Below are 15,995 nucleotides of genomic sequence, written 5' to 3'. Positions count from 1 at the left end.
GGAGTACTGTGTCCAGTTTTGGGCTCCACAATTCAAAAAGGATGTGGAGAAGCTTGAGAGAGTCCAGAGAAGAGCCACACGCATGATCAGAGGTCAGGAAAACAGACCTTATGACGACAGGCTGAAAGCCATGTGGCTCATTAGCCTGGAAAACCGCAGGCTTAGGGGTGATCTGATGGCCACCTATAAGTATTTCAGGGGTGACCACCAGTACCTGGGGGAACGTTTGTTCCCCAGAGCACTCCAAGGGATGACGAGGTCAAACAGTTATAAACTACTGCAAGACCGTTTCAGGCTGGACATAAGGAAGAATTTCTTCACTGTCCGAGCCCCAAAGGTCTGGAACAGTCTGCCAGCGGAGGTGGTTCAAGCACCTACACTGAACACCTTCAAGCGTAGACTGGATGCTTATCTTGCTAGAATCCTATGACCTCAGCTGACTTCCTGCCCTATAGACAGGGGGCTGGATTTGATGATCTTCCGAGGTCCCTTCCAGCCCTAATGTCTATGAAATCTATGATTCTAAGGCAAGGGACTTCCTGCCTCCACCCCAACACGTTAAATGGTGGGGGAGTCATCTTAAAAACAAGTAAATATGGTCATTTGCATTGGTTTCCAAGTACAGAATTCCAAGTGACATAAACCCTTTTTGAGCTACTTCACTGTGTCTATCATAAACAGAAATCACCTTCTGACAGAATGATGATTAAAAGTATCCCCTTCCAAATCAGCCTCTCAGAAATACAAAAATACACTCTTCTGTATCACACTCAAAGAACATCTTTTCAATCATCTGACACACATCTTGTCCGCTTTTCAGAAGTGATAAATAATCCCAACTTATCTTCTTTAAATTTGGGAGCCTTAAGGCCCTGATCAAGCAACACCCTTATGCATATGTGTAACTTTACAAACATTAAGATTCCCACTAAAGTCAATGCTTATGTGCTTTGCTGAATCAAAGTTTACCTCATAAAAATCAGGCCAAAAAAAATAAAATAAAACCAACCTGTGGGAAAAAAACCCCTGTATTTCACTATTTTTACATGAATTTCATTGGTTGCTAAAATAAGCCACAGCAATTAAAGTATATCAGTAGAAATGACTAGCATTAGTGTTAAGAAATGCTAGTTTCAGCAACACAGTTGCATCTCACCCTTTCCTTCTTTATGGGGAGGAAACAAAACAAAAAACCTACTTGGTGTTTTCTGTCCCTGTATCCTCGTACAAAGGACTGGATGATTATTGCATTTTTCAGCCTTCGTCTTTCCTCCTAGAAAATAAAGTAAAGGATTAAAATAAAAGATAAAGAACTGATGCTAACTCTCTCATTTCATCAAATGGGTTCTGTTCTCCTGTAGATAGTTGCATGTTTATAAACATTAAGTAAGAAATCTTTATCAAAATAAAAGGTGTTTGTGAAATTCATCCACAATTCAAATATGCATGATCTAGATCCCCCCAAAAAAGCTTGTGTATACCATCTGTTTACAGCACTATAAAAGCAAATCTTAAGAAACAGTAACTATATGAAACATTGCTACAATTGCAAAAACTTGGTATGAGCTTTAAAAATCTTATTGACCACAGAATTTTACCACCATATTTTTCATTGACTGATTTAAACCTGAGAATTCTCTTGCACCTTTGCCCAATTTCAGAGTTTCAAGGGTCGTTTCTGATAAGAATCAGTTCTAGGGATCAAGTATATTATTGGTGTGAACTCACCGCTTTCAAGGGGACACAATAGTGAGAAAACTGCTAAGGAGACAAAGATGAGGTACTACAGGCCCAGAAACATGGTATGGAGAGAAAGAATGACATTTCCTCTTCCTTGAAGGTAGTTCTGGGTACTGATTTAAATTACAAGCGTCATCCCCTCACAGATACTTATATTCAGAAAGGATTGTCCAGAGAGCCAAGTTGGCTCAAGTGGTAAACAAGGGGTAGCACTCCCAGCACGAGTAATTCAGATAGCGCTGAGTATCAAGGAAGGCACGCAGAATTAAGTTTCTTTTAACATCCTTATAAATTTGGAGGTTCTCAATGGAAGTATAGAGAAAACAAGGTACATGAATAAAATTTCCAGCAAGTAGTGACTGAGGATGGGGAAGTATAGAGATTAGATAAGAGGAAACTCAGCAAATAGTAAATGGAGACAGATTAGAATTTCTTTTTTTATTGTTTTTTTTCCCTTTTTCTTTTTTAAATGTCTGACCAACTCACCCCAATATACATTTTTAAGACTTGTCCATCAAAACAAAAAAAGGCTAAAGATTTAGTTGACATCTCCACATACACTCAAAACTGGAAAAAAAAATCACTGTAGCCTGATAAATTATCTTGTCATTCTAATTTACTACCGAGTAATTTACCAAATATGCCTCTGTCCAATTTTCTAGGACGTCATTTTTGAGTTGTGGCAGAAAAAGTATTAGAAGAATTTCAGAAACACTTTCTATACCTACAATATACTGTTCAGTTCCTTATTCCCAAAAGAGCTGATCATAATCATCTTTTTTTCAGCAAGTGACTTCCCTGCTAGCCACAGACTAAAGGAGAAAAAATGAAACAATAAGGGCTTCTTTTTAAATGAATAAAGGACAAAACACAGGGAAAATGTCTCAACCTGAAATATGGAGAGGCACCGCCTCTTCATAATATCAAAGTAAAATTACATTGAAAGGCAGATATTTTCTCCCTCTCTGTAGGTATGTTTCATCTTAGAATACATAATTGTCAATTAGTGACCCATAATAGCAAGTGTTTGAAGTCCGAGGTCATGCTGAGATTTCATCACATGCACTTTTTTTTTTTTTAAAAGCTAACTGATTTTATTCTCAAAGGACTCGTTCTTTTGAAAATTGCCCTATAAGGGAATTTCTTTCATTCTGTAAGCTTGTAACATACGTGGATAGATACTATACATCTACAGTTGTGCAATACAAGCACTTAAAACATGGTACCTGATAGATGTATGCTTTATTTCACGGTACCTGATAGATGTATGTAGGTACCAGGAACATCATGAAAGGTTATCAGCTAAATATTTCTGAAATCCTGAATTGTATTTCTGTATATCAGTAAAGATTAGCAGATCATAAAACTGAGGAGGAGTTTAAGATACAAGATAGCATATTTGTATGTAACATTCCAATTACGGAATGTTTTGATTCAGTACACAACTGTACATTCAACTGGGAAATCAAAGCCTTGCAGTTCCTAATATTCAGTAATTATGATTAGTAAAATCACTGAGCTACAGCGGAACTTGCCATCAGTATGGTACTGGCCAAGCACAGGTTCATGGGACAATAGTTGCACACTTTTGATTAGCATCAGAAGTATACATTTACATTTTAAGCCATTGCTTGAGATGAGACTTAAGTCAGATGACTTACTTTCCTTTTATATTACATCATCTTATTACTATATTTATTTGAGAGAACTGTGTTCGTAAAATGGTATTTTCTCCCTTTCAGTCTATTTTCTTTTCACATTTAATTCTGAAGTAGAAGTTATCCAGAGCAGCTGACCAACGTCTCCAACCCAGAACTACAGTTTATTGTGGACACAATGAATCGCCATCAATGCACTTATCTAGTTCTTTAAATGTTTTGCAATACAAGTGAGAATCATAGGAAATTAGAGTTGGAAGAAACCTCAAGGTTCATCTAGTCTGACTCCCTACTCAAAGCAGGACCAGCCCCAACTGGATTATCCCAGCCAGGGCTTTGTCTCGCTCGGTCTTAAAAACTTCCAAGGATGGAGATTCTGCAACTTCTCTAGGTAACCTGTTCCAGTGCTTTATTACCCTCGTAGGCAGATAGGTTTTCCTTAATATCTAACCTAAACTTCCCTTGTTACAACTTGCAGCCAATCATGATGTTCCTTTTATAGATGGGAAAACCGAGGAACAAGGCAAAACGACAAATTGTTATCGGTCACCCAAGAAACCAACTGCAGATCCAGGAAAGAACCCAAGTCTTCTGGGTCCCAATCCAGAGTAACTGTTTTTCTGATCACTGGGATATATGATGAAAATTACTAGCCAATAAAGACCTGATCTAGTACTCAGAGTGAAGGGAAAAATTCCCATTGACCCCAGTAGGCATAAGACAAGGAAGTAAATTATCCTCTTCAAGCATTCAAATAATTTTGAGAGTTCTAATACCAGCAAAAACAAAATATAAAGCCAACAAACTGAATAATGAAATCCACAGAGCATTTCTGAGTTAAGTTCAACTGCAACAAAGTAAGAGATTGTGAACCATAAGCTTCTGAACTAGATACCAGAACATATGAAAGCTTTTATTTTCCTCAAGATGCAATTTCTATGTTACCTCTCGTTTCCGCCTTTCTTCTTGGGTACGATGTAGTAGAGAAGCTTTTTCTTCCTGAAAAAGAAACAAAATGTTGCTGCAGTGGTTTCACTCAAACATGTTCATTCAAAAGTTCAAGTATTTGTATAAAATAAAGATGTGCCTTTTAAATGGCTCAATATGAAAGATGCTTTCCATTTTCAACAAAATGTAGAAAAGTGAATTTCCAAGACTTTAATTCTTATGGACCCAGATCAGCTGCAATTACATTTGGCACCTTCCTTCAATTCATTTGCAGTAAGAGCTAAGCAATTTGCCCATGGTTACATAACAAGCCTGCTGCACAATAAAGTTTTTGTCCCAAGTTTTAGTTCACTACCTTTAAAGGGCAGGTACAAATATTACGCTGTTACTGGTATAAAGTGATCGGAAACTAGTCTATACCCATAACAGAACAGAAGTTCACACACAGACTGGTGGAACTTGTCTACGCGTGAACCTGGTCTAAGATTTGCCCTCCCGTCCCCCTGGCCAAATGTTCGTTCTGTTCGCTACTGTTCTAAACTACACTGTTACAGAAAACTGTGTAACTTGGTTCAATTCTACCTCAGGCTTTCTGAATATCTGTACCTAACCAAAAGCAGCAAGAGGTCTCCCCCCAGCAACACATGCTGTGAAAAGCAAGATGCCAAAACCATGTTCTCTAATCACAAAGAATATTTTTAAAAAGCTTCAGTTCTTTTTTGTTATTATCCAAGATTTAATCAAAATGTACAAAAGGAACCTTTCAGGAAAATGACTGCATAAGTGTCTGTTTGAAAAGCATGATGGCATATTCAGGAGGACTTCAGAAAAAAAATACTGCTAGATGTACCTGAACACAAGAAAAGTATTGCTTCACAATCATCTGAAAATTCACAGTTAGACCAATACTAATGAGTCTGTACAAAGACAACAAAACTATAATCATGCACTGTTGGTAAAAAACCACTTTACAAATAGGTGTATGATGTTTCAAAAGAAAAACTACAGGTATCTGTTTGCCTGTGGTACACAGCACCGAACTCCCACTGCACCCTGGCACCTCTCCAGGTCTGGGCTAAAACAGACCTTTAAATTAACCCATGCGTCTATTTCCACTCTTGCCTCCACTACACATGGGGACTTTCTCTCTTTGCCTAAGCTCACAGAGTCCACAGAAATTATGAGAAATATTAGTTTTGCAGGAAAACATACACCACAACAAATGAAAAGGGGGGGGGGGGCTCCTTACTTGTTTTAAATGTATTATTTTAAAAAAAATCTTTTGCGTCTTGAACTCCAAGCATACATAGCTACAGCTACTGAAGTTTTAAAAGATGCCAAAAAACTGGTACACATTATGACTAGTACCCTACCAAGTATATTCTTTACTGATAGAGGAAATGGTCATAGTCCCCTCTTTAAGTTCATTTTATGAACAGAATTCAATACAAAACACATAAAAAATGAGCAAAATACTAAAAGAGAATAACCAAAAAAAGGAGAGAAGCACCTAACTTAAATGGAATTTAGTATTTTTGACAGTACAGTACAGCAAGCAGAGAAAAAACAATCCTGCCATAAGAGGTTTCACTGCATATTCCTCTAAATACAGTGTCTTTAATGTCCAAAGACACCACAAAAGAAAGTTATTGGTCCCCAAAGAGAAACGTTTCTGCATATGTTAAGCTCCATAAAAACAAATAATAAAAGAATGTCGTTAGATTGTTTTATCTTCACTCTATCACTCGAGTGACAGGAGTCTTTCACCCCATCTAAGGTAAAGTTTGACCACACCATCCAAATCATAAATTAACACAATTAATAGTGTCACAAAAATTAAGCGTCTAAAAAGAAATGATAATTGACAGCATGAATCAAGTGTGAATTAATTGCTAACATGATTTCAGTACAGAACTTTGTTTTCCAGCAACTGACATCCAGTAGATGCTCTGGCTCTTGAGGGACTGTCAGAACAACGTTCCTGTTTAGAAACAAAATCCCTGACCACTTACCCGTGATCTCTGTTCCTAGTCACTGTCTGGCTGCAGGCAGAGCCAGTAAGAAAACATTCCTGCTTGTAAGCATGTTACTAAACTTAGCCCTTCTCGCATTTCAGAGCTGGCTGGAGGGAAAATCAAAGGGAGAGAGATAGAGAAGAAAGCATGCCTGACTAAAGCTGAAAGGCAGTGAGTAAGCGGTAAAGAGAGGGGGATAAAGAAGATGCTACAATGTTAAGTGAAAAAGGAGCCAAAGAAAATAAAAATAGGGAGAAAAAGAATGGAGAGAGAACATACCATTACAAAACCATATCATCTTATAGCCTGCTTCTTATTCTATCCTACCCCTTTTATGGGACAAATTTCAACAGATTAACAACTAGTAGGTTACAAAATGGCTATTTCCTCACCCAGGAATGAAGAGTTACAAGTTGCACTAATAAAAATGCAATGGAGGCCTTTGAGTCAATATATAAATACTTGAAGTTCCAAGGTGCAAAATCTTTTACTCTTGAGAGTAAAAGCTAGAAAGAACGGAGTATGAGCAGATTTACAATAAGTAGAAGAATCAAAGTGTATACCGACTGGCTACAAAAGAACTAAAGGACAGGTGAGATGCAGTCATCTACATATATTTGACAGAATTAAATTATTTCAGGCTAGTAGAACGGGATATGAGAAAAATATTTTTTTTTAGGGTGAAATCTATTCAACTTCCCAAAGAAAGCAATGGAAGCCCCATCACTTAAGGCACACGAAGATTAGACTATATAAAGCACAAGCAAATGTACATTAGGAAATAAACCTGCTTTGGGAGGGAGACTAAGAGACCTATTAGGTCATCTAGTTAATCTCTAACATGCATGCTTGATGATTTATGATTAATTTAGCTTCAGAGAAAATCTCAGTAATTATTTGTATTACAAATGAATCTGGCTACATTTCTTTGTTTCTGCATTTAGAATTAGAACGCAGGGTGAGGAACGGAGCACAGCAAATTTCACCAGTATTTACAAAATCTATCACAGCAGACAACAGCCATAACAGTCCGTCACAGAGGCTGTTACAGGAACTAATGTAACTAGGGATATCTGCAATCTCATTACTGGTGTTGAGTCATATTTGGCTTCTCTTTCCATCTAGGATGTCAACCACCCTGCTAACAACTGCCAGCTCATGTTTCTGACTCCCTCCATTGCCACACAGCTGTGGCTAGAAATACTGGTACATTGGGAAATCACAGAGGCTACCACACTGCCATGGCCTCCAGAATTACCTCCATCTCAACTTCATTTGCACACCATCTAAAAGGTGCTGCTACTTTGCTAACACCCTTGCTGGACAGTCAGCCACTTCGAGTGGCAGAAGCAAATGCATCAGAGATGCACAGGAAATGAAGCTGCTGTCCTTGTCTTGGTAACCCAAGGTCCAAGTCAAAGAATCCCCATGGTGATTATAAATCAAGCATGAAGAGAGGATGAGGAAGGGGTCGGGGGGAGGAAACAGATAAGAAACTGGAAAAGGAAGGATGCCATACAGCCAGGGTTCTCTGGAGACCTTGAAAGCCTCTGGAACTTATGCACGAAAGATCTCCGAAGACCCCTTAACCCATATCAAATCTGCAGGCCAAATGGATGTTTACATAGTGCACACTGTCAAGAAAAACAGCACCCTTCAGTGCCTCCTTCCACCATCATTTGCACCGATATCTTTAGTGGGGCTGTTCTATATTGGCCATCAGTGTTATTGAGTTCTGCAGCAAACCATAATGAAGGCAACTGGGGAACAGACAGCAATAAATTCTGCCACCTAACATTTCCTAGGTGTGTTTGTTTCTCCTGCCCTTTTAGTTAGTTCCTAGTTATAACACTTCTTCTTCAAACTGAAACATTTTGGGCAAATCCACCCCTGGCTCAGTTTCCTACTCCAAAAATTTTCCTCCAAAAAAGCCATCACAATGCAAAGTACTATCACTTCACATCAGAAACATAATTTCTGCGTTGAGCCCTGTACAGCACAGATTTTAGAAATCCTTAGCATAAAGAGCTACCCCAGGCACAGTATCATGTGTTAACTAAACTCCAAAATTTTCTTTGGGAAAAATGTTTGTGACTTTCTGTTTATATCACAGCTAAGATTATATTCCAAAATGGGCCACTCTACAAAATAGCATGTCAAATCTATGGACTTACCTAAAGAGGTGTGATCTCTAGGGATAGAAACCCTACAGCTCCATAGAAGTAAATGGAAGCATTCCATTGACTTAAGTGGAGCCAGAATTTTACCCTAGATTACCAGCACTATGATCTGATCTTAGAAACAATTTATATATAAAACACAGTGCTTACAAATATAATCTTAGGGTGTTTATATACATGCTCCAGGAGTAGGTGGTACACTTTAATTAGCGAGGGCAGCTCTCAGAGCTCAATTAAAGCACCCAGAACATCTCATGTATATGTCCCCATGGTTAAAAATGGTGGTGGGAATGCTTTAACTGAACCTCATTGAATGAGATTTAGTTAAAGCATCCCCACTGCCATTTTTAAGCATGGGAATACCAATACATGAAACGCTGGAGTCTACTGGAGTGCAGTAACTACCATGCTCCAGGAGACTCAATTATTCAAGTCTGCTCCAACGTGATATAATTATAATAAATCAGAATAGCCTCAATGCTCGTGCATAGGCACCCTTAGACACCGATTTTGTATTTATATATGTAACTTTCCTGCCAATGGATCCACAGATGAAGACCTCAATGCTATGCCCAGCTCCACTAATTTCACTGAAAGTCTATGTAGACACATGAGTATGCACCCCTGTGGACCTGTCTGAGGATCTGATTCTAGGACCATGAACACTTTGAGCTGGGACAGTTTGTAGAGCAATAGGGCCAAGTCCACTGGCTCCTGACTTCACTGTAGGCACCTCCAAAACACAAAATAAAATCGTTATAAGTTTTAAAAATTAGTTATTTGTGCTGTGATAGCAAAGCTTTGTGTTTTCAAAGCCCAATAACAACAACTTTCCCAATTTTTCTGAAACAGGAAAAATTGTTCATTTTTAAGTTAGAAATGTTAGCCAGTTCCCAAGGTCTTAATAAAGGACTAAAAACATCAGTTTAGAATGGAACAAGTTCTGTAGTGTTTATTTTGAGCCCATAATTCATAGTTTCAATTGAAATGAGGAAGGCAGGAAAAAGAACATACCCAGAAGATGTAATGCATATTTTGTGCTGAGAAAGTTTTCCAGCAGGTTGCAACCCATTTTTAACAGTATTTTTAAACACTCTCTCTACAGTCATATTGTGGATTTAAAAAAAGTCTGCTGCAAAATTTAGGCTTTTATGTTCTAAAATTCTGAATAAAAGTTTCCACTATTTCAAAGTCAGGACTCCACCCATGTTACGCCCTTTGCAGGAAAGCGGCCATATTATACAATAAAGCAATATCATTTTCCCCCAGTGTTCTCAAAACCAAAACAGAGATTTAAAGTATTATAAAGCCCTCAGACCATTTCATTTCACACAGTCTGAAAAGTATTACAACACATTGTTCCACGTTAAATATTTTTATAAGAAGTATTCCCAAAGAAAAAAAGTATGAAATCCTCCAGCTAAAATATCAATACTTTATTTTTGAAAAAAAGGATTCACAGTTCTTCCTCCAGAAAAAAGCAATGTGAATCATACAACTGTAATGAATTCAAATAGTTCCTGAAATTCTATATCTCTTACAGATCCACATCATTACACACAAAAATCCTACCATGAAATCTGTGCAGTCAGATTCCTGTGCACCTGTGCTGATCTCACTGCAGGCTTGCTGCTCTAAATCTTACTGTTCCTTGTTCATCGCTTAGTTAAGTGTTGACTATAGTATGCAAAGTGCTTCCTCAGGATCCCACTTCTGTGTCCTATTTTCAAAAAACAATACAAGGACCCTCCTTCTTAAAGTGATGTGTCATTTTAAAAAAAAATCATACCAGTACACTGCAAAAAAAATTATAAAAATGATTACCTCCTTATTAGAAACCTGTTACGTTATTAAAACTGAAAGAATTTTAAAAACCCAATTCACTTGCCACTGGATAAACTTTACCTTTTGTCATTTCTACTAACAGGAACACAAATCATTAAATTAAAAAAAAAAAAAAAAAAAATCAAGGAGATCAGTTTCACTTTCGGATCTGTAATGCTCAATCATTTCAAGTTGCAATCGTTGCAAGGTGGTATTTATTTCAAGATAGCTGTTTCCATTGCAGTGTTCTTGATTACAAAAACTTACAAAATGTCATGCCAGAGCCTGTAAACTGCAAGAAGTTCCCCTCAATAGATCCCAAACATCAAGCAAAGCTACCTTTAAAACGGCTCCATACTGGTGCTGGTCTGGCCACATGGCTGCAGTTACAGGACTGAGACAAGTCTTTGCTAGGGACAAAAGTGAACCAGCCTTGACAACTGAGCAGTACTCTAGGTCTGACTAACAAATCCCACAAGTCAGTGGGTAGCTTTCCACAAAGACAGTAAAAAGATTCTGCAAGACAACTCTGTGGACCCTCGATTCATCCTTACATGAACAAAAAAAACCCCCATATTTTTGGGCTCCCAAAAGAGGTAGCTATAGGAGCTGGGGCATGACTAACTCAAAACGCTATTAAGATTTTTCCTTAAATTTTCAACCTGCCAATCCTGTTCACTGAAATCTATCACCCAATTAGAAGCTATAAAGTACAGACCTAGCTAAGAATAAAAACTGAGACTAGCAATGACAGTCAAAGGATCTCAAAAACCAAGAGGCTTTGTAGACACCCAAGTCAGGATAAAAAAAACCCCAAACCTAAGCATAAACCTAGTAGTTATTTAACTGTAAATAAATCTTAGTAACAGATTTGGCAAACAAACATATAACTAAGGTGAACAGTCAAACTGAAGTCAGCGGGATTACTTGTGGAAGGAAACATTACTAGTATTAAGTGTTTGCAGGGACAGGGCCAATGGTACAAAAACACAAGATGTGCATAGATTTACTAAGAATGAAACGCTCAAAAATTATTAAATTTTAGCATTACATTACCGTACTTTTAAGCAAGCACCTTCACAAGCTTATGTGCTTCATGTCATTTATCTACATTAATTCAGCGTATTCATGCACCACACTCTGTACTACAAAATGCTGTTCTAATCCTTCATCACAGACATAAATCCAACTGCCATTTTCATCAGGCAGAGAAATTAATAACAATAGCAGAAGACATTATGATGCTTTTTCCTCCCTTTCTGGAGAAAGAAACCTGTCCTGTAAGTGATGCTATTAGCTGTTATACCTGGAGGCCAAAAGGATGTAAAATGCCTGAAATACATTCCTGAAGAGGCAAGCCATGCTCTGCCAAACGCCTCTTCCACCTGACATTTATTCTACCTTCCAAGAAAGAAAACATGATGCCTAAGGAGCAGAAACGTCCCTTCATCTGCTGAAGTGCCAGCGGAAGATAAGCTGGGGGGGGGGCCCCACAAATTAAGAGTTACGTAAACTTGGCAGTGCTCTGCTGGATGCTGGCCTTAGGGCTATTTGTTACGCCACTGGGCAAGGGCCTAGGCCCACCAGAGAAAACGATCAGCCTTTCTTAAGGAGACCACCGAAGACATCACAGTTGATTTCTCTGGACAAATAAAAGAAAACTGGAAAAGGAGTGAGGTTGCGAGCATAGCGCAAGCGTGTGGAGGGGGAGCACAGGGCAGAGTGCACTGGACAGGGGGCCCCACGGCCGAGTGGACACAGCCAGCGCGCATGGCCCGAGACGCGGAGCAGGGAGGACCCCCTCCCTCCCGGGTCCCGGGGGCCTCCTGGCCGGCAGAGAGGCAAGTTGGGCCAGGTCCAGGTCCAGGGGGAGGCTGCCAGGAGGTCCTGTGGCCTCGGACGGGGACGCCTTCCTTAAGAGGAGGTGGAGCAGGTCCCACCTCAGTGACCAAGCGACCTGCCCGGCTCCAGCCTCGTCCTTCCCCCAGGCCGGGGGAAGGACGGCTGCTCCAGTCCCCAAAGACTAGCTGCTTCAGGCTCGGGCTGCTTCAGGCTCGGGCTGCTCCACCCAGAGGGTCCGGCTGGGAGTAACCCAGCACATCCCGAGGCCGCAGAGGCCCTGCCCGGCCACTAGGCCCAGCCCTGGCCCCGCCACTCCCCTGCAGCACTGACCGGCGCGGGGAGTGCGCAGGACAGGCCAGGCCGGGCCCGACTCGCCGGGTCTTTACCTTCCTGCTCGCGCCGCCGAGAGACACCTTGGGCCGGGTTTTGAAATCCCCCTCGAAGCTGAACATGGTGGCGGCCTAGCCCATGGGGAGCGGAGCTGAACTCGGGGCCGCGGGGAAGGGGCAGCGGCCGTGCCTGCCAGCCCGGCTCCGGCTCCACCTCACCCCGCGGGGGCGGGGGCCTCGGCTCGGCTCGGCTCGGCCCGGCCCGGCCGGCTCCGGAGACAAGATGGCGGCCGCCTGCAGCTCCCTGCCTGCGCAGCCGCCGGCGTCGCGCCGGGCCGGGGCGGGGCTGAGGCGTCCCCTCCCTCCCTGCCGGGGTCACCGCGACAGCGGCCGTCGCCGCGTGTCCAGCCGGCTCCGCCGGGCCGGGCCAGGGTCCTCGGGAACCGGCGTTGTCACCAGAACAGGGCGCTCGGCCCGGCCCAACCCGCCGCCACTCCCCGCCTGGGCCACACCGGGGTGACCTGGGGCGCCGTCAGGCCTGGCGCCAACATGACTCGCCACACGGACTGCGGACAGGATCAATCGCGTCCAAAAGACACTGCTGGGCATGAACACTGCCGCGTGGCCCCGGAGGCTGGGGGGGCGCGGCGCTGTCCGCAGGTGGCAAGCGCGGACCGAAGATTGGCGACCGCCTGCAGGTGCTATTGGCCACCTCGGTGATCGGGGACCACCTGTAGATGCCACCGGCGGTGTTGGCAGCGAAAGATGGCGGGCAGCATCAGTGATGCTTTTTGCAGGGGGTGCACCACCAAGCGCAGGGTGCCCGTGCGCCCGCACCTGTGCACATCCCCTACATGGCGCCAACGCTGTTGGGGTCTGAGTTCTTTGCGCCAGAAGAATTGCTTAAGTGTTTTCCTGTTCTCAACTAATGTGTGAAAACTAAGACCCACTGTTTCCCCTGAGCCTCTCAAGGGGGTCCTCAAGTCTAAAAAGGTTGAGAACCATTGCCCTAGTGACTAGTCAGTCAGAAACCTGAAATGTACCTCTCTATAACAGAGGTTGGCTTTAACCCAGTGTTCACAGAAGGACACTTGGGGCACCAGTAGTTTTACAGAGTTTGGATTATGGCCATCGACGTTTAGAAATGGTCCTGGTACAAAAAAGGTTGAAAACCACCAGACCAGAGCAATTCCTCTGTTGCAAAGGACTCCGAAAAAATGCAACAGGGCAGGATGTTTTTAACACTAAGGATTTTCATTTGAAATCCCTGGGTTTATCTTGTGAATCATCTTTGCACATGTAACAGTGCCAAAGTTGCATGGCATCCTGCCGCACCCTTGAAAGGATCTCAGGGCACCCCAGGGTGCTGTGACCCCCTGCTTAAAAATCACTGCTCTGACCTAACAGCTGAATTTGAAGCCCTCTGAAATGTGGGGAATCTTGAACGGGATGCAGACTTTGCAGTTCTGGCCTGCCTTAATGATGCAAGATACAGAGTTGATTCCAGTCGTGCATCCAAATAACTAGCTGTACATCCAACCTGTTTTCTTTGTGCATAATCAATAAAAACTGTATTTAATTGAATAAATTCCTTAGACCCCAGGATCTGATCTTTCACCTGAAGCATACCTATCCCATTCAATGAAAACAACAGTAGTACAATTTTGTTCAGACACTACAATAAGCATGCATACAACAGACAATAAAGAGAGATGAGCCTATCATATAATTACTATTGTAAATGCATTTATATTTATATTGTGCAGGGCAGGAACTGAGGCCTACGTAGAAAATGGAGAGAGCAAGGGGAAGAGTATGCCATTAGAAAATGTACATGACCAAACTTGTGGCATGTTCTATCATTTCATTTGCCTGTTCTCTGTCAATCAATTTTTGGATTTTATGCTTTCAGTCACAAAGAGCTGATACAGAAAAACAGTCACATAACAACACAGTAATGATAAAGGATTTATTTAGCACTTTATAAAGTACTACACTAATATTAATAGCCTAAACCAGTTCCCATTTACTTTAGTAATTAATTCTTTACTTGTTAATCATCATAGCATTCTTTCACAACACATGAAAACAGGTGAAGTGCCTCATAGTAAAATATAACATTTTTGTATAGAAGGTTTGGGAAAATGTCATTCAAAAGTTTCCCAGGTATTCAAGATGGGTGAGTGATGGTGGATTTATCAGAATTAATGATGGGTGGTTTGTTTGTCCATCTTTGTTTTTTGGGGGTGGTTTGTTTTTGGTTTGTTTTTTTTACTTGGATGTGTTAAAGAAGGCTGAACTTCAAAACTGCAGACTTAGCAGGCTTAGTCATTGAGGGGAACTGCAGTAGTACTAGATAAGGTTGACTACAAGTCCTTTATTTTCTGGGCTTTCACAATTTCAGGAGGTGATCCTTACTCCTAGATACTGTGAAATATCATATCATAAGACTGAGTCACAGATTCATCCCACTGCATTGCTGCCACAATATCATCATATTAAGACACGCAACTTAATCCTATTTAACAAACTCCAAAAAGCAACACCCTTTGTAAGATAAATTAAGGTATTTCATTTTTGGTGAATTTTAACCAAAGCAAACTATTTAAACCCTAGGGATAATACTTAAAGGCCTGCCCCAAAAGTCTGACTTGAGCAGGCTTCAGATCAAGCCCAGAGTAGGGCTTTCATAGAGCAGGCCTTTAACACATATGCTTTTGACAGGGTCCAGTTTTATTCACCTTCACGTTATGATGATGCAAGGTCCATCCATTACTCATACTATTCCCGAAGCTGTGGTTTGAGGAGTCTTCCATTTGGGTTAAACAATGTGAAACTAACTGATGAATACATGCTTGAGAAAATGTAATGATTTTTGTGCGTGCCCCTAGAGGCCACTCTAGTTGTAGTTTTATAAAACGGAGGAAACTAACAAATAAATGCGTACATCTCTAGCACAATATACTGAATAAAATGGTTGTGAACTCCACAGTAATTTCATCTAGACCCTATTTCCTTAATTTGCTTGTGCAGATCACATTATTTAAATGAAACTGTCCAAATAAAAGGGCCATAGCTTTAACTTCAAGCTCTTCTCTAAACACACATAAATTTGTATCAGTCCTTACTGACTTATTATGGGGCTTCTATTGACAACTGCTTCAGAAGCAAGAAAATGCAAATGGTCAGAGCCAAGGGAGACAGTCAGATTCAAGCAGGACAAGCTATCAATCTACTGTTACGAAGACCACCATCTTGCTGTTTCCTTCTTTGTTCAGGCTGATTTTGGAAATGCCAAGCATTTGTTTCTGACCCTTTAAATCATTGGAAGACAACATTTTGGTAGGCAGGCTACAAATAGGCCCCACACTCTCCCAAGGTGCTGCTTCTCTCCACTTCCCCCACCCGATTCACTGCTTTGCCTTCTGCTCCCAGCCCTTTGTTCCCTGTCTGATCTGC

At 41.3% G+C, this 15,995-nt stretch overlaps 1 protein-coding gene across 2 annotated transcripts in view; it reads right to left on the bottom strand.

Annotated features, from left to right (window-relative positions):
- UBE3C (ubiquitin protein ligase E3C) overlaps window positions 1–12,762 on the bottom strand; it is a 107,550-nt gene extending 94,788 nt beyond the window's left edge. Inside the window, exons 1-3 of one of the 2 annotated variants that reach the window (XR_002100141.1) lie at window positions 12,594–12,762; window positions 4,344–4,397; window positions 1,199–1,273 (exon numbers count right to left, since the gene is read on the bottom strand). Coding sequence is in view for 1 of the 2 variants with exons in the window: in XM_019530583.1 (XP_019386128.1) it covers window positions 1,199–1,273; window positions 4,344–4,397; window positions 12,594–12,659 (195 nt within the window). In the remaining variant the exon portion in view is untranslated. The remainder of the gene's footprint in view (window positions 1–1,198; window positions 1,274–4,343; window positions 4,398–12,593) is intronic. The other variant, XM_019530583.1, reaches the window with a different exon arrangement.
- Window positions 12,763–15,995: the final 3,233 nt, after the last annotated feature.

Source organism: Crocodylus porosus, unplaced genomic scaffold (assembly GCF_001723895.1).
Source record: "Crocodylus porosus isolate Cpor-Errol unplaced genomic scaffold, CroPor_comp1, whole genome shotgun sequence".
In the NCBI taxonomy this organism is placed as follows: Eukaryota; Metazoa; Chordata; order Crocodylia; family Crocodylidae; genus Crocodylus; species Crocodylus porosus.
Note: the sequence above shows the minus strand (reverse complement) of the source record. Positions and strands in the feature narration are given on the sequence as shown.